The 17,477-nt window shown below is 56.1% G+C and overlaps 3 protein-coding genes across 6 annotated transcripts in view; 1 reads left to right on the top strand and 2 right to left on the bottom strand.

Moving 5' to 3' along the window:
- Positions 1–2,381, bottom strand: part of BCKDHA (branched chain keto acid dehydrogenase E1 subunit alpha) — a 19,994-nt gene extending 17,613 nt beyond the window's left edge. Inside the window, exon 1 of one of the 3 annotated variants that reach the window (XM_040634025.1) lies at positions 2,273–2,381. In XM_040634025.1, the coding sequence (XP_040489959.1) occupies positions 2,273–2,359 (87 nt within the window). In that variant the 5' untranslated portion in view covers positions 2,360–2,381. Of the gene's footprint in view, positions 1–787; positions 1,000–1,971; positions 2,129–2,272 lie in introns of those variants that run through there. The other 2 variants (XM_008706641.2, XM_040634026.1) reach the window with 2 other exon arrangements.
- A 122-nt stretch (positions 2,382–2,503) lies between these two features.
- On the top strand, positions 2,504–11,129 carry EXOSC5 (exosome component 5). Its single transcript, XM_040634023.1, has 6 exons — positions 2,504–2,724; positions 7,112–7,225; positions 7,711–7,832; positions 8,961–9,101; positions 10,215–10,304; positions 10,950–11,129. The coding sequence occupies exons 1-6, from the start codon at positions 2,577–2,579 to the stop codon at positions 11,040–11,042; spliced, it is 708 nt and encodes a 235-aa protein (XP_040489957.1). The 5' UTR covers positions 2,504–2,576; the 3' UTR covers positions 11,043–11,129.
- Positions 11,130–11,686: 557 nt separating this feature from the next.
- TMEM91 (transmembrane protein 91) lies at positions 11,687–17,161 on the bottom strand. Of its 2 annotated transcripts, none has more exons than XM_008706643.2 (4): positions 16,970–17,155; positions 15,835–16,073; positions 13,715–13,864; positions 11,687–11,824 (listed from the first exon to the last, which is right to left on the bottom strand). In XM_008706643.2, the coding sequence occupies exons 1-4, from the start codon at positions 16,980–16,982 to the stop codon at positions 11,804–11,806; spliced, it is 423 nt and encodes a 140-aa protein (XP_008704865.1). In that variant the 5' UTR covers positions 16,983–17,155; the 3' UTR covers positions 11,687–11,803. The 2 variants fall into 2 exon arrangements, with proteins under 2 accessions (XP_008704865.1, XP_040489958.1); XM_040634024.1 differs by lacking the exon at positions 11,687–11,824 and adding an exon at positions 12,891–13,208 and having other exon boundaries at positions 16,970–17,161.
- Between the last annotated feature and the right edge of the window lie 316 nt (positions 17,162–17,477).

Raw genomic sequence — 17,477 nt, 5'->3', positions numbered from 1 at the left:
CCCCCCCCGTCCCATCACCCACCAAAAAATGAAGGGGGGGAGTCAAGAGGGAAAAACAGCAGGGAGACTGACCCTGGAAGGAAGCAGACTTAATCAGCCATAAATGACCTTTCCCTACTTTCTGCCCCAGTCCGGCCCGCCTCCCGCCCCACAGGCGCAGCCAATGGACTCTTGGGACTGGGATCAGCTAAGCAGGATCTGATCTGATTGCTCCAAAAAAAGAAAAAAAAAAAGCGACAAAGAACAGCCCAAAGGCAGGAAAGTGCCCCACCTCCACCCTGCTCCAGCAACCCTTTCACAAGTACCTGCTTTAAGCGACTCCTTTTCCTATCTATGTCCCCTCCCCTCTCACCTGGCCCATCCTCTTCACCCTCCTCCCCCGCTTCTGTCCCTATCTAGAATGTCTTCCCATAGATTCTACCTTCCTTTCCTAATGGATTAGGGATCAGAGGGTCAGACCCAACCTCACAAGATCTGGACCGTTTTCCCTCCAAGGGCCCTCACCAATGCAGGTCCTGCCAAGGTCAACTTCTTTCTTCTCCTGATCTCCAAGGTCAGTTTCTGTCCCTTCCCTCCACCCTCACTTTCAACAGTGACCAACATTCCTACTGTCCTTATCAAATACCAGGTCCAGTTCTCAGCACTTTACATTTTTGACTTTTACTACAAGGTGATCAGTTAGCATTTTAGAAAGAGGGAAATGCACCCCTCTGTAGAGATCCAGAGGAGCAGTCCTTTGCCCCAGGCCACACACCTGAAAAGCACCAGATTAGGGATATGAACTCACCTTCCGAAACACTGCTCTATGATCTGTGAAATTTCAATTCATGGCTCTTCCACAGCTCAATGCCTCTCTCTCCCTCTAATCAAACTGCCAGCTAGACTTCTGTGTGAACTTGCTGTTAGCGGCAACAACCCAAGGGGATTCTGACCGTTTTGATAAGAATTAAGCATTTCGGGGCGCCTGGTGACTCAGTTGGTTGGGCGTCTCCCTTCAGCTGGGGTCATGGTCCGGGGGTCCTGGGATCGAGCCCCGGAGGAGCGGGGAGCCTGCTTCTCCCTCTCCCTCTGCTCTTGCTCTCTCTCTCTCAAATAAATCAATCAATCTAAAAAAAAAAAAAAGAATTTATTGGGGGCACCTGGGTGGCTCAGTCGGTTAAGCACCTGCCTCCGATTAAGCATCTGCCTTCAGCTCAGGTCATGATACCGAAGTCTCGGGATCGCATCGAGCCCCACTTCTCCCTCTGCCCCTCACCCTGCTCATGCTCTCTCTCACTCCCTCTCTCTCTCTCGCTCTCAAATAAATAAATAAATAAATAAATAAATAAAATCTTTAAAAAAAAATAATTAGGCATTTCTTAAGTGTTACTCAGAAATGTGGGCAAGGTGGTGGCCTGTCTGGACCTCTCTCCCTCCTCTTTTCCCCAACAAAATTTCACGGATTATCTCCTCTATTGAGCGACCAAAACAGACAAGGTTCCTGTTCTGGCATTCGACTTTTTACATAATTCATTTTGAAATCAGAACTAGTAAAGGAACAAAGAAATGCAGGCACTTTAAAAGCCCTCGTCGGAGAACCCGATCTCTCTTTTCTCCTTTTTGAAGGGGGAGAGGAGTTCTTTACCAAGAAGAAAGTCTCTCCCTTGGCAGTTTCACTCTCCAACGCCTGCGAGGAAATGTCTCGCCTTCCTCCCTTGTCCCTCCACGCGGCCTCCCGTGGGCATGAGTGGCAACTAAAGAGGAATCTCCTCCCTCTCCAAGTTGTCTCCCTCCCTCGGGGCCCACAAAGGAGCTGCTTCACTTTTCTTCTCCTGAGGAAGTGGAAGTTCTTCCCGAGTGTCCCTTCCGATTAGTTCTCCCAGTCCCTGTCCCTTCTGTGACAGCCCTTCCTTCACTCCCTGCACAGATTCCACAACGGAAGACGGCTTGACATCCCTACTCTCCCTCGGGGAAAACTCCCCAGGTACTCACAGATCTAGCCAGCCCCCGAGCCCCAGGCCGCCGCAGGAGCAGGAGGCCAGCCCGGTCCAAGCCTCGACTCGAGCCCCAGACCCTCGCTGCTGCAGCCGCCACCGCCATCTTGGCTACCAACCCCTCAGCACTCCGCCCCTCCCCCAGCTAGACTGGGGGCTGACCCTTTACGAACCTGATTCAAATGCTAGCACCGCCCTTCCAGAAACCACGAGCTACCAATCCTGAGGTCTCTAGGGCACGGGTATGGGTGGATCAAACAATCTAGCTAGCCAAAATCATTCTGATCACTTCATCTTACCTGTTTCTGTAACAGGCAAAGAAGAGGACAACCTAACCGGAGCCTCAGGGCTTTAGGGCCCGGGGGCCTCGGGCAGGACGAGCCCATGCCAAGGCCCGCCCCCTCTTCTCTACTCTCCAATGGCATTCCTGGACTTGCGAGGCGGGAGTGGGAGGGGCCAGATTGTTAGTAAACGCGGAGCCACGTGCGGGCGCGGGTCCTGGCGCCCCGGAGCGGCGCGTGCGCACTGCACTAGCAGCTTGTACGCAAGCGCGCGCTTTAGGGCGGAAGCTAGAGTCCCCGGTTGCACGTGGGCTCTGGGGCGATGGAAGGGGCGATGCAGGCTGACGCCAAGATCCGCTCTGAGTCCGGAACAGAGTCCGGCCCACGGGGTCCGGCCTGCAGCCTCCGGCACTTTGCTTGTGAACAGAACCTGCTGTCCCGGCCTGATGGCTCTGCCTCTTTCCTGCAAGGTAAGAACTCAACCTACGTAAATACTGCCCTGGCCATGTTCGCCACGTTGTATTTGTTTTAGAAGGAGGTTACAGTGTACTATGCAAAGGAGTGCCAGTTGCAGATAAATAACCCTCCTGGCCTGCTGCAGTTCTTCTTGCCCGGGTGGGTACTACTGGACGTGCCAGAATAATGTATCTTTCCCTCCCGGCTACAAGGGAGACGGTATCGCCACCCCCTGGCTAATACTCAGGTGAGAGAGGGTTAGACCTCCTCATAAGACCAAATACTCCAGAACAGAGAAAAGCTTCTCACCAAAGTAAATATCTCTCTTGACTAGATTTGTCTCCCGCCTCCCCCACGCACACCCCGGGTCAGTACACGCCAGGCTGAGGCAAACCTGACCTGATTTATATGCATAAATACCCGTAGACTGGCAGAACCCACTACTGGCCTCATTACACTGTGGTATGTCTTTTACCCAAGTAAATACTCTTCAGATTGACAGTGATGTCCCCCTTCCTCCCCACCACTGGGGTAAATATCCCTTTGACTGTGATACCCATCTCCCCATATGAGACTCTCCCTAAGTTTGGGGCAGGTCTTACCTATTGGGTAAATACCCCCTTCCCCTAGCCAAATGCATCCCAAACTAGACTCAACTCCTTGACCCAGGTAAATATTCCTCTGGAGATAGGCCTGAGTATCACCCCCATAAATGCTTCAGTCTCCTCACTAGGGTCATTATCTTCTACCCAGGTGCAAAACCTGTTTTCATTCGTTCCTTCATTGAACACATGTATTTGTGCTAAGCACTGTTCTGGGCACTGGCAATGTGTTGATAAAAAAGTATTTTAAATCCCTGACCTAACACTTTACATTCTAGTCGGGGAGACAGACCAAGGATAACTAAATAAAACATATAGGAAAATGCTGTGGAGAAAAATACAGTAGGGAAGGGGAATAGGGTGTGCCAGAGAGGGTTGCTATCTTAACAGGATGGTCAGGAAAGGCCTTGATGAGATGGTAACATTTGAATAAAGAGCTAAGGTAGGGGGGCAGACCCCGAGGATACCAGGAGGAAAAACCATACCTGGGGTGGAGAACAGGAGGGGCGAAGGCCCTGAGGCAAGGGCTTGCCTGGTATGTTTGAGGAATAGTCTGGAGGAATAGTCTGGAGACAGTGTGGCTGGAGCAGTGAGGATGCTGGAGAGCGCTAAGAAGGATGGCCTGCCATTTGAGGCCTAGTGAATGAGCTGGGGGCCAATGCTCCCAAGTTTTGCTCAGAGCGGTGACATGATCTGAATGTATTTTAACAGACTTTCTCTGGCTGTGGCGTTGATTTAGAGTTGTGGGGAGAAGGTGGTAGCTCAGACCAGAGTAGAAGCAGTGGAGATGGTGAGATTCGGGGTGTATATTGAAAGTAAAACTGACAAAATCTGCACATGGCTCAGTGTTAGGGTGTGAGAAGGAGAGGGGTAACACTGAGGTGTTACCGGAGAAGCTGAGGAGTTCAGTTTGGAACATTAGGTTGCAGGGCCTGGTAGGCATCACAGCAACCATACGGACAGGGCAGTAGGACATACGAGTCTGCAGTTCAGAAGAGAGACCCCATCCGGGCATATAATTTGGAATCCTCTGGCTATAGATGGTATTTCAAGCTATTGATTGGATGAAATCAAGAAAACGAGGGTAGATGGAAAAGAGAAGAGGTCGCAGGACTCAACCCTGGGTCCTCTAACCTGTGAGGAGCTAGGACAAGAGAGAAGAGCAGCCGGGAAGGTAGGAGGAAAACAAAGAGAGGCCACTGACCTGGGGCCCGGAGAAGTGTTGGAGATGGAAGGGCCCACCAGCCGCATCCGTCCTCCAGACCTGTGGCTGGACAGTCTAGGCGAATGTCATCATGACACTGGCAAGAGCTGCTCCGGTGAGCGGTGGGGTCGGGGCGGAGAAGAAGGTAGCAAGTTAGAGACATGTCTTTGGGAGCTTTGCTGTATGGGGATCAGAAATGTGGGGCAGGAGTTGAAGATGGATGTGGGTCCAGAGAGGAGAGAATTCGCGGAAGCCACGTCCCTGAGAAGGTGACAGGGAGGGTCTCCCTCGGTTCATGGGGACCACAGGCGGCTCATCCGGAGTAACAAGAATGAAGACCGCCCTGTGGACCTCGTCCTGTCAGTGTGGTTAAGTTCCCCTCGGAGGGTGGATTCTCCAGGAGCCGAGACGACCCCTCAGTTCTGCTGTGGCTCTTGCTCCCCAATGCAGGAGCTTCCCAGGCCCTCCCCGAGACTTCACTCTTCTGCATGATTCGCATGCCTGGAGTTTCTTCGACGTCAGAAATATCGAAGAGGGTAGCCCCTCCCCTGTTCTAAAACTCCCAAGCCCCAGGACCCCGTGCAGACCCCGGAAAGTGTGTTGTCATTCCCCACCCCCACCCCACCCCCGCTTCTGGCCTCGGCATCTCTGATGGGGTTTTTGAAAAGGCAGGGTCCCAGGATCCACCGCGCACCTGCCAAGGCTGGCCCCAGTCCATTTGTAACCACCGCGGAGATTCTGTGTGCAGCCCAGCCCGGTGTTTTGACGCTGTGCCCCGGCTCTGTGTCTCCCAGTGCAGATTGCGGGCCCAGCTGCATCTTGGAGTGACCCGTGGAGCTGGGGTGCTGCCAGTGCCGCGGCTGAGTTGGGATCTATGGGGGAGGGGGCTGGGCGTCAGGATCTTCTCAAGCTGCCCGGTGATTCCAGTGTGCAGGCAGGGCTGAGAACCACTGCTGTGTTCCGTAGTGGTTTTTCTGGTTTTTTTAATGGAATAGAGTAGGGGCGTCGGGCTGGCTCCATCCAAGGAGCATGTGACTCTTGATTCCAGGGTGGTGAGTTCGAGTGCCGTGTGGGGTGTGGAGGTCACTTAAAAATAAAATCTGAGGGGCGCCTGGGTGGCACAGCGGTTGAGCGTCTGCCTTCGGCTCAGGGCGTGATCCCGGCGTTGTGGGATCGAGCCCCACATCATGCTCCCCTGCTATGAGCCTGCTTCTTCCTCTCCCACTCCCCCTGCTTGTGTTTCCTCTCTCGCTGGCTGTCTCTATCTCTGTCAAATAAATAAATAAAATCTTTAAAAAATAAAATAAAATCTGAGAAGTATGGGGTGCCTGGGTGGCTCAGTCATTAAGCATCTGCCTTCGGCTCAGGGCATGATCCCGGCGTTCTGGGATCGAGCCCCACGTCAGGCTCCTCCGCTGGAAGCCTGCTTCTTCCTCTCCCACTCCCCCTGCTTGTGTTCCCTCTCTCGCTGGCTGTCTCTCTCTGTCAAATAAATAAATAAAATCTTAAAAAAAAAATAAAATAAAATCTGAGAAGTAAATAAGTAAAAGCAAATTAACCGGAATAGAGTAGAGAGTATCAGAGTATGTCAAAGCAGCGATGGTAAGAGTTGTTTTGTGAGGCCCTTTGTTCTGTTTACACACACAGACATTTGCATGAGTTTGAAGTGGCGCCCAGGACATATATTTTTTTACTGGGAGTTGTGGTGAGAAAAGTTTGGAAGCCACTGGTGTAGTCCAGTCTCTTCATTTTGCAGATGGTAAAACTGAGGCCTGGAGAAGTAGCACAATCAGCCAAGGTTACAGAGCCAGTGCGAGGCAGAGAGGACTAGAAGACTGGCTGCCGCTTTTTTTTCTTTTTTTTAAGATTTTATTTATTTGACACACAGAAAGAGAGCACAAGCGGGGGGAGCAGCAGGCAGAGGGAGAGGGAGAAGCAGACTCCCCGCTGAGCAAGGAGCCCAATGCGGGGCTCAATCCCAGGACCCCCGGATCATGACCTGAGCCAAAGGCAGATGCTTAACCGACTGAGCCACCCAGGTGCCCCAGAAGTCCGGCTTTGACTTCCCAGATCTTACCCCCCGCCAGCCCCCGTTCATGCCCACTCAGGACCACTCTGAGGTATTTCTCCCTATCTCAGGGGTCCTGACTACTGCAGAGTTGGGGGACGTGAGCCTGAGGGAAGAGAGCCAGGTTGGAGGAAGCTTTGGAAGGAGTTGAGATGCAGCTGGAGTAAGGGGGAGGAAGGTTAGCTCTCAGGAAGAACTTTCTGTTCAGAACAGCAATAGCTAAAGTCAGTCATGTGCTCGGCACAGGCCAGGCAGCGTCCGCAGTGTCTTATGTGGACTGCCTCACCTAATCCTCACGACACGATGAGGGAGGTGCCATTATCATCCCATTTCACAGATGCGGAAGCATAGACAGACGGGAGGGAAGCAAATGCCCAGAGAAGCGCCGCCAGCAAATTGGTGCGCTGGACTGGGGGTGACGGGGGGAAGCCTGGCCGCCGGCTCGGTTCCCACACTCTTCAGGGCGCTGCACTGCCCCCCCCCCCGAAAGCAAGAGGTGCGTGAGGCCTCCCCTGCTGTCTCCCCAGGGGATACGTCGGTCCTGGCGGGCGTGTACGGGCCAGCCGAGGTGAAGGTCAGCAAGGAGATCTTCAACAAGGCCACCCTGGAGGTGATCCTGAGGCCGAAGATCGGGCTGCCTGGTACCTGGGCCCAGCAGGATCTCCAGCTTCTTCCTCACTGTTGTCCCCAGTGTCTCCTCCCCCCCGCCCCCCCAGCTCTTGGCGTCTCTCCCTCACCTTACTCTGTCCTCCCTCACTCCTCTTTCCTGGCTCCATCTCCCTTTCTTTCCACTAACCTGTTCTTCCACCCGTTTACTCACCCCCTGGGGCTGGGTTCACGGGGATGGGAGTGGGCAGCAGCAGGGAACAAGGGCACTCTGGGGTTTTCCTCCCCCAAGAGGCTCCTTTGCTGGATGCCGGAGGGGGCAGGGGTGAAGTCGGTATCGGTCAGGCCCTGCCTCCTGCCCACTGGGCATCCTCTGTCATCCATGCAGGGTCCTGTGCCAACCCTGGCGGAGACGGCAGGCCCTTTCCAGAGGGCCTGGGTGGGGCATATGGAGGAAGGTGAGCCAGGTGGAAGGGAAGAGCCTGACCACCCCACCCCACCCCACCCCTGATTTCCCCAGGCGTCGCGGAGAAGAGCCGGGAGCGGCTGATCAGGAACACCTGTGAAGCTGTGGTATTGGGAACGCTGCACCCCCGCACGTCCATCACTGTGGTGCTGCAGGTCATCAGTGATGCTGGCTCTGTATCCTTTCCCCTGGGCTGCCACCTCCAGGAAGTCTTCCAGAAGCTCCCTGATTGCCTGCCTTCTTCTGTTAGCCAGAAGGCCTCCAAACACTTGACAGGCACGTGCTTGTTGAAGAACAGCCAACGCAGCTTGAGCGCTTACTGCGCCTCGGGCGCTGTCCTGAGTGCCTGACACGTATTAACTCACTTAATTCTCACCGCACAACAGATAGGTGCCACTATAATCCCTGTGTTCCAAATGGGGAAACTAAGGCACAGCAAGGTCAATTCCTAACTAGTCATTGGCAGAGCTGGGATTTGAGCCCAAGCCACCTGCTCTCAGAGCCCAAGGCCCCTGGCAGATGGGTGTTACGTTCCCATGTTTGAGGTGAGAAGCAGGCCCCAAGAGGGGACATCGCTTGCCCAGGGTCATACAGCTGGAAGGCAGCATTGGCAGAACTCCAGCCCAGGCCTGACTGCCTGCAAAGCCTGTGCCATTGACCTCCACTCTGACCGGGAGCAATGCGAGGGGAGTCCGGTCAACAGCCCGGCCTAGAAAGATCCCTGTGGTTCCGTGAGAGGTTGGGGCCGAGGACCAGAAATGGGCATCTCTGGAAGGCTTCAGGGAGCGGGAGACTGAAGGCCAGAGGGGAGGTCATGGAGGGGCAGTGGTAGAGCTGGGACTGACTGACCCTAAAGCTGGACCCTTAGCCTCCGTGATGGGGCTGGGGGCAGTGACTGGAGGAAACTGAGGCAGGGCCGGCTGTCTGGCTTCAGGCCAGGCCCTGCCGCTTCCTACCCCATGTGATTGTGGGAGGTTTCTCCCCTCCCTGCCCTCAGTTTCCCTGAAGGTGCTTGGCACATGCTTCAGGACAAATATGCCAAGATTCGTTATGACCCCCGATTGAGGCTCAGAGAGAGTGAGGCAGGTGCTCAAGCTCTCACAGCTGAGAGGGGGCAGAGGCGGGTCAGGAGCCCAAGGCTGCTCAATCCCAGAACCACTGAGAAGCGCTATGCCCTACTGCCTCCCCGTGATCGGTGAGTGAAGTCGGCCACAAGCACCAGCGGGGTGGGTGGAGGTGTGCGCGCGCTCTGCGGGCCACCCCTGTAGTGGGAACGCTTCTTAACCCTGCCCTGTGGCACCCAGCTCCTAGCCTGTTGCCTGAACGCCGCCTGCATGGCACTGGTGGATGCAGGGGTGCCCATGCGGGCCCTCTTCTGTGGGGTCACCTGTGCTCTGAACTCCGACGGGACCCTCGTGCTGGATCCCACAGCCAAACAAGAAAAGGTAGGTTTGAAGGCCGGGGTGGTGAACGGCTGCGAGTAGACACTCCTCCTCGAGGCCTCACTTCCCCGAAGCACTGGGCTCCTGTTATGTTGGTCCCAGTTGGGCAAGCTCTGGTCTGTTCATCAGGGCAGGTGCTAGAACCCCAGCTCAGAGCCACTTAAGTTAAAAGGGAATGTAGGGACACATTCGCCATGAAACTCAGAACAGTGGTCCAGCTAGAGCCAGGGTCTCGAACACCGTAAGGATTTCCTCATCTGGCTTCTCAGTCTCTGCTGTCTTGTGCATGTTGGTTCTGTTCAGTTCCATTCTCTAGCCAGCATCTTGCCCGAGCCTGTGACCAGCCCCTAGAACCCCATGCTTTCCTCACCAGCCCAAGTTCACAGCGCCCAGGGCTCTGGTTATTCTGAGGTACTCGGCCAGTACTGTGATGGGCACGTTCTGTCAGGAAAGCCGAACCCACCTGACATATTTCAGACTGGGAACATACTGCAGGAAACGGGTCACGATCGTGTTGGAGGAGCCGAAGGAGCAAACAGGAGGAAGGGCGATAACCCAGAGACCAGCAAGTTGTTGGAAGACTGTCGGTTCTGGGCGCACATGAAGCGTCCTCGCTTGGCCCTGGCAGCCGGAGTCCGGAGCCCCCACCCCCACCCCCCCAGCCTCCACGGCTCTGTGGAACCTGCCACAGCCCCTGTTTCTGTAAGAGTGAGGACGGGATGCAGCCCTCCCTCCTTCGGCCTCTCCCCCAGCTTACCGGGGACACCTAACTGGCTGGGGAGTCTGGCACATAGTTTGCCAGCTTCCAGCCCTGGTGGGACAGGGCCGGGAAGGGGAGAGAGGGGCCAAGAGGTGCCAGCTGATGACTGGCTGTGCGGCCGCCCCTACAGGCAGGAATACTGTGCCCAGAAGCCCCTGTTGGAACCATGTGGGTGGCGTTCCACAGAAGGAAAGGCCAAGAGCATTGCCCAGGGAAGCAGGGGCGGTGCGGAGACAAAACACCTACACTTGATAACGCTTGGGGGAATGGGCTGGGAGAGGGGCAGGTCCCCTCTTTGGGACCAGCTGAGACTCTGCCCGAGGGAAGAGTCCAAGTGTCCTACCCCTCATCTCTAGGAGGCCCGGGCCATCCTGACCTTTGCGCTCGACAGCGTGGAACGGAAGCTGCTGATGTCCACCACCAAGGGGCTCTACTCTGATGCTGAGGTACCCGTGTGGAGATGGGGTGAAGGCCAGGTCCCTCCCTCCAGGACATGAGGTCTTGTTGGGACTCTGTGAGGTTGAAGGAGAGCCCCTTCCCTGTGTCCCTGCTGTATGTAGAAGGCATCTTCCGACATAGTAGGCACAGAAACCCATGTGGGGGTTTTAAAGGGAAGCCCCAGCCCCAGAGCAGAGGAGGAGATAGCTCAGGTTGCCGTCGTGAGGTGAGGCACCTCCAGCTCACTCCCGGAGTCCCGGCGCTCTGGTCTCCGAGGGCACTTCGGACCTGGACATCCTGTGAGCCCAGGAATGTGTGGTGCTCAAGGTCCGCGGTCCCAGATGCCACGGCTGTGCCAGGTTGAGACCTCTTCCAGGGGTCAGGATGCCTGATCCCACCTGTCCACGCTTCTGGAGCTGCTGGAATCAGACCCCCAAAGCCCTCCCCTTTTTCTGTGTCCCCCCTCTAAGAAAGAGCCCACGGAGTGGGGAAGAAAGGCCCCTGGGATACTCCCCTGGCCACCTGCCCCACTGCAGGGGAGGCAGGAGGTCTGGGGGCCCCGGGAACCATCCGGGGTTGGGGCAAGCCATGGGGTCAGCCGGGCGGGGTGGGAGCAGGGAGGCCCGGGCCCCACCAGCTCTCTCCGCCGCCAGCTCCAGCAGTGCCTGGCCGCGGCCCAGGCTGCCTCGCAACACGTCTTCCGCTTCTACCGGGAATCGCTGCAGAGGCGTTACTCCAAGAGCTGAGACAAGCCAGGGCAGGGCGCCCCTCCCGCCGCAGCCACCACCCTCTACCTCTGTGGAAAATAAACCAGCAGCCGGCCTCGCCTCTCAGTCCCTGTGCGCCCGGATGAGTTTGCGGGCCCACCCTGCCCCCCCCAGGAAAGCATTTCCAACCTGGGCAACCCCTCCCTTCCCCGCCTGCCAGCCTGACAGATACCTGCGGGGCAACTGTGTGCAGGCCCTGCGAGGCGAGCCTCCGCCTCCGGGGTGAATGATGACCCCCAAGTCCCAGGTTCAAGGAGTAGTGGGGTGAGGGGCAAAGAAAATCGGTGTTTGTCAGGGGGTGGTAAATGCTCTGAAGAAAGCAAAAAGCAGGAAAGAGGGGTTTAGGGAGGGCGAATTTAATACATTAGTCAGGGATGACTTGGCGGGGGCAGGGGGTGCATCCAAGGGAGGCCTGGGAGAAGGCCTGCGGGGGGGTGGAGGACCAGCAAGGCTTCCATGTGGCTCTGGTGTTGGCTGGAGCTGAGTGAGATGGGTCAGGGAGGGAACGGGCACAGGGGTGAGGCCTTGTGGGTCTTGGCATTCCGGTCTTAACCTGAAGAAACAGGCTCAGAAGCCAGGGAGCTGCCAGATGTCACCAGCTAGTCCGTGATGGAGCAGGGGTTCCACTCAGGAGTCCAGCCCCAGAGCCTGTCACTGCTCAGACAAGCCGGGGATACACCAGCGCTGTCCCGACTGCTGTTCCCCATCTGTGACCGGAAGTGGCCGAGGCCCACTGTTTCTCACGGGGTGGTAGCACCCTCCTAGGGTGTATGGAAATATGGGGGGTTAGTTGCCATTTGACCGCTGGGTCCCCCACCCCCATATTTAGTGGGCAGGAGCCAAGAACATGACAGCATCCCACGAGAAGTAATTGTCCCACAGCTGGGCCACATGGTCGCCAGATTCTGTGGGGCACGGACATTTGGGGGTTTACAGTGAAAATTATATGTCTGCCGGGCCCTCTGCTGCGTGCTTCACATGCTGGAACTAGTTCACACAGTTCCCACAATTGCCCCTTGGAGCCTGTGTCATTTTCGTCCCCAGTAACCAAGAAGAAAAAGCATCAAATTCTTCAGCTGGAAATCCTGCTCCGTGAGACTCAGGAGAACTCCAAATGGAAAAGTGTTTTCTAGTAAGATCCACTGGAATGGCATTAAACAGAAAATGAAACTGCCTGTTACGTTGTTACTTGGTCATGTCTCAGGCCCACTCCGTGACCACTCCTGTGGTTTGGGAGCAGTCGGGGACTGCGGGGGGTTTAGCGCCCTAGTGCCTTAAGGCTCCAGCCCTCCTGGTCTCTGGCCATGTGATTTCCCATGGGGTGCCTCAGCACCTGGGGCCACCTTTCCCCCCAGAAACCTGTACAGAGTGAGGCCAACAGGAAAGGAGGGCCAAGAGATGGAGAGACCAAACCATTCACTTCATTTGAGCCCCTGAGTCCAGTTTCTGCCACTTGGCTGTGGGAAGAGCTCAAAGGGATACTGCCCTTTACAGGTGTGACCCATTGGGTCCACCCCAGAGCTCCCAGGGGTGGGGAAGGTCCCATTTTGCAGAAGGGAAACTGGGGCTCAAAGAGAAGTCACTTGGGCCAAGGTGGCACAGCTGAGGACGAGTAAACCCTTGGAATCCGGCTTGCTCTCATTCTCTACAGACCATGGTGCTGCGAGAACATTCTGCAATTTGGGAACCCTCTGCCCCTCGGATTCCCCCTTCTCCAGTTCCAAGGTCTCCGGGGACAGCCTGTCGTCACCCTGGTCTGTCCCTTCCTGGTCTCAGCGCCCCGAGCTCCCTCCCTTGCCCCCCCCCCCCATACATACACACACACAGAGGTTTGGCTGCGGAGTGTCTGGAGTTTAATCTCACGCCGCGGCGGCCAGGAAGGAGGGGCTTGCCGCTGCCACCGCCTCATCCACCCGGATTCTCCACGTTGCCCGCCGACGCGCCCGGCTCCCGGCCCCTGATTCACAGTGGGGGCCGCAGGGGCCACTAGGGCGGCTCTCGGGAGGCCAGGTAGGCGGCCAGGGTCACCAGGGCGGCCGCATATGTGCACACGCCCAGCCCGACGGCGAGGACCCCCAGCAGGAAGGCGCGGCGGGAGGCAGCCCCTGCCCCCTGGACGTCCCCCTTGGCCCAAGCCTTGTTGGTCTGTGGAGGCGTTGGGCAGCAGTGACTCAGGCATCCCGCATCCCACCCCGCCGCCCGCAGCCCCAGACCCTTCCCCTGGACCCGCCCACACCGGCACACCCACGAGCTCATTCAGAGATTCCAAAAACAGGGAGCAGCTACTGTGGGTCGGGCCCAGCTGGGCACAGGGGAGCCCAGGTGGCTAATAAAAATAGAACCCCTGTTCCAACTCATTTGAGCCTCACGATGATCCAGAAGTTGGAATTATTCCCGTTTTACAGATGAAGAAAATGAGGCACAGGGAGGTTAAGCGGCTTGCCCAAAAATCTTAACGGAGTGTGCCAGACCTAGGATTTGACCACCACTCTGGGCTTTCACTCTGAAACACTCGTTTTACCTTTCCATGTTTCTATGCAGATCCTTCTCTCCACCTTTGTTCCCCCCCCCCACGCATAGCACCTCTGTCCTGTTCTGAATGTGCTTTTCTCTTATACCCAGCCCCCTCCCAGCCCCACCCACAGACTGACCTTCTGGGCCAGGCAGAAGGCAGCGATGCCCACAGGCCAGAAGCAGCATAGCATGGAGAAGACAGCCAAGCCGAGGTGGTCGTGGGGTAGGAGCGGGGAGAGAAGGCTGCCCCCATCCCAGTCTGAGTCGCTGTCACTGGATGATGCATCCTGTGGGTAGGAAAGGGCCTGAGTGGGCTTCTCCACCCACCTTCCCCAGAACCCCCAAAGACCAATACCAGGGCCTCCCCAGAAACACCAAAAAGAGGAAAATGTTCCAGGAGATAGGCTCTTAACTTTCTACAGCCTGGATCTCCTTGAGGAGAAACTGTGTATCCTCTCTCCAAAGAAGAACGCCATCCACGCCCAAAGTTTTGTGTTCAGTGTCGAAGACTTCACAGGTCTCACCGTGGTTACTACAACTTCAGAGTTAGAAGTGGAGGCAGACATCAGTGGGGACAGGAACCGGCAAAAAGTTGGAAATCAAGAGAGACAGCTCTGGTAGCCTAAGTTACTAGGACAAAACTGCCAGCTAAAAACTATAAATTCTAGATTTAAAGAAAAATTTTTGTTTAATCTTGCATCAAATAGCTCACAAGATTTCAAGCAATTCTTATAAGGTCCAAACTGCAATTAAAATCCAAGTTAGCGGAGAGGTCAAACAAACAGAGAAGGCCTCTTTTGCCCTGCAGCCAATTACCAATCCCAGAAAAATAACCTCTCAATCCAACCGTGAACTAGATGAAAAGTGATCTCTAACCACCAGTAGTGGCCCCGGGCAGCTGGCAGAAGCAAACCAAATCCTCTCTGGAGAAAGGTACGTACCTTCAGTCTAGGCCTCAAAAATAATTTTTCCTAAAAATAGTTTTTCAACTGTGATGACCAGCATACAGTCCAAAGATAACCAGGCACACAAAAAACCCTAAACTGCAAAAATAATAAGGCCCTCCCCTCAAAATCTTCAAAGAATGGGATTATCAGACTCATAACGATGTCCCAGTGACCCTAACCGCCACACTGTGGCAGACCGTGTTTCCAAAAATGGCCACAGCCGTCTCTCATCCCACATGCTCCTCTTAGAGTGTGACTGACACTCTTCCCACCAAGGGGTGAGGTCTGTGTCCCCTCGCCTTGAGTCTGGGCAGGCTGTGACTCACTCATAATTGGTAGAATGTGGTGGAAGTAATGCCGCATGGCTTCCGAGCATAAGCCAGAAAAGGTGAGGCAGTTTCTGCCTTGCCGAAGCTCTCGTGCTGGAGGCCAGAGGCACAGAAGGACGCGGAGTGTGTGGAGGCTGCCATGTTGTGAGGAGGCCCAACCCAGCCCACAAGGGGAGCCTCCTGCAGAAGCCCCAAGACTAGGTTAAGAGAGAGATACCCCCCCCAGCCCCCAGCTCCTTCAGCCCCAGCCTGTTTCAGCTCCAGACGCCGGCTGACCGCAACCTCATGAAAGACCCTGAGGGATAACCACCCAACCCGGGCCCTCCCAGATTCCCGACCTGTGGAAACCATGAGCCATAATGATTGTTGCTGTTTTAAGCCACTAAATTTTGGGGGGATTTCTTATGCAGGAATAGTAACTGGAAAACCATGTAAGAAATAAAAAACGAGGCGGGGGAGTTTGGCTGGCTCGGTCAGTAGAACGTGCAACTCTTGATCTCGGGGTCATGAGTTTAAGACCCCATGCTGGGTGCAGAGATTACTTAAAATCTTTTTTGAAAATAATAAATACGAGACAAGCTTCACAGCGTATACAAGGAATAAGAAATTATACAAATTAACACACTGATTTGAAAAAAAGAGACCAGGACCGACACAGAGAGAGAGAGAGAGAGAGAGAGAGAGAGAGAGAGATGGAAAGACAGAGAACAGGGGAGCCAGAAATCAGAGGGAAGACAGAGCCAAAGATGCAGGAAGAAAGATGAGTGACAAATCTAGAGAGAAAAAGATGAAGAAACCAGAGGAAGCATAGAACACGCAAAACCACAACTGTACGTCTAGGAAGCCCCCTCACATTTGGGAAGTGAGACTCCAGGCTGATGGTAGATACCCCAGCCTCCAACCTACCCGGGGTTGGCCACAGCCCAGTTCGTTCGCCTCCAGCTCCCTCCCCCTGCTCCCACTAAGGCCTGCTGCCCCTACCTCCAGGTCAGGGGGCACTGGCTCCCCAAGACGAGCGCTCACAGAAGGAAGAGGCGGTGGTAGGAACTGCCAACCCCCTAGGGACTCCGCGAAGGCTGTCTCTCGAAAAGGAGGCCCCAGCTGGGGTTCCCCAGGCTTCTGGATGGGGGGCCCACAGCCCACACCTGCCAGCAGAGGCTGCTGGAGCTCTCGGAGACTGGGGCTGTCCATGGCTGGGGAGGGGCTCCCGGAGGGGTTTCCTGGAGGTAGAGGAAAGAAAAAAAGACAAGTTGTCGAAGTCTCACCATCTTTCCCCTAACCCCTGACTCTGGAGAGATTCCTGGCAGAGACTAGTTAGTTCATTGACCCTCAGACTCGGAGAGAGACTGAAACTGAGGCCCACAGGATAAAGGAGGCTGGACCAAGTTGGGAAGAGAATTTCAGGGAGTCTAGACATTCAATTCTGGGATTCTGTCTCCTCAGGCAAAAACCACATACCTGTTGCACACTTATTCCAAACCATGCCTTGCACCCTTACTTGCCCCATGAACTACACATGCACCCTGAATACCCAAGTCTCCTGCCACACATACTCATCCAGGCAAGCCCAGCCCCGACCTCCTCGCATACTTGCCCTGAACAACATCAGTTCCCATTAAATACCCCTCTGGAGCCCCCAAACTTCTCACACACTCATCCCAAATGACCCCTTGCATACTCCTAATCCCCCCAGCATCAGATCCCCTATCTGCACAGGCTTCCCATGCATGCACCCCAGACACTCTTTCTTGTTCTCATCACTTGCTTCCCTTGCACACCTGCCCCAAACGCCCGGTCCACACATCCCTCCCCTACCCCACTCACATCCACGGAGCTACACAATTGCCAGCACACCCACCAGCTCCCCCACGCCTCCTGTTTTACCAGAATCCACCTTTGCACCATTCCCCCATAACAGCCCCAGCCCACCACACTCATTACACAGTCAACCGCAAGAAATATTGCCACCCCACGATCCCCCCCGGGGCCTCCCAAGCCTCCCGCCCTCATTCCAAACCTGGCTGGAGCTGATTTCCTCACCAAGGGTTGGCCTCCCCATCCCCAACACTAGGACCCGGCGGAGGGGCCATGACGCCCACCTGTGCCCCTCACTCACCGCCCACGGCCATATGTCGGGACCTCCTGGGCCCCTGCACCGGCACTCGCCCCGACTCTGCGGCCCGCAGGTGACACGCAACTCAGGGAGCCCCGTGCTCCCGGGGACCCCAGGCCTGGGGGCGCGGGGTCTGCGCGCTGCGCTGGGCTCCCCTCTCGGCGCCCCAGGCCCGCAGCGCGCGGGGGCGGGGATGGGGGCGGGGCGGCGGGCTGCCGGCTCCGCCCTCCGCCGCGGCCCGGGAGGGGGCCTTGAAGGCCGACGTCAGCGCCCAGCGCTGAAACCCTGCCACCCCAGGTGTGCGGGCGCCAGCGGGGGGGCTCCGAGGACTGCGGACCCTGGCCCTCCCCCCCCGCCGAGCCCAGGCCCAAGCGCTGCAGGGCGGAGGAGGGAGCGCCCCTGATTCTCCTGGGCCTTCCTGGCTCGGCCCCGCCTCCACCCCGCCACTCTCCTCACCCAATACTAATAACAGCAACGGCGGCCAACTGTGTGCAGTGCTCTTAGTGCTGTG

The sequence above is a fragment of the Ursus maritimus genome, unplaced genomic scaffold, assembly GCF_017311325.1.
Source record: "Ursus maritimus isolate PB19 unplaced genomic scaffold, ASM1731132v1 scaffold_19, whole genome shotgun sequence".
Lineage (NCBI taxonomy): Eukaryota > Metazoa > Chordata > Mammalia > Carnivora > Ursidae > Ursus > Ursus maritimus.
Note: the sequence above shows the minus strand (reverse complement) of the source record. Positions and strands in the feature narration are given on the sequence as shown.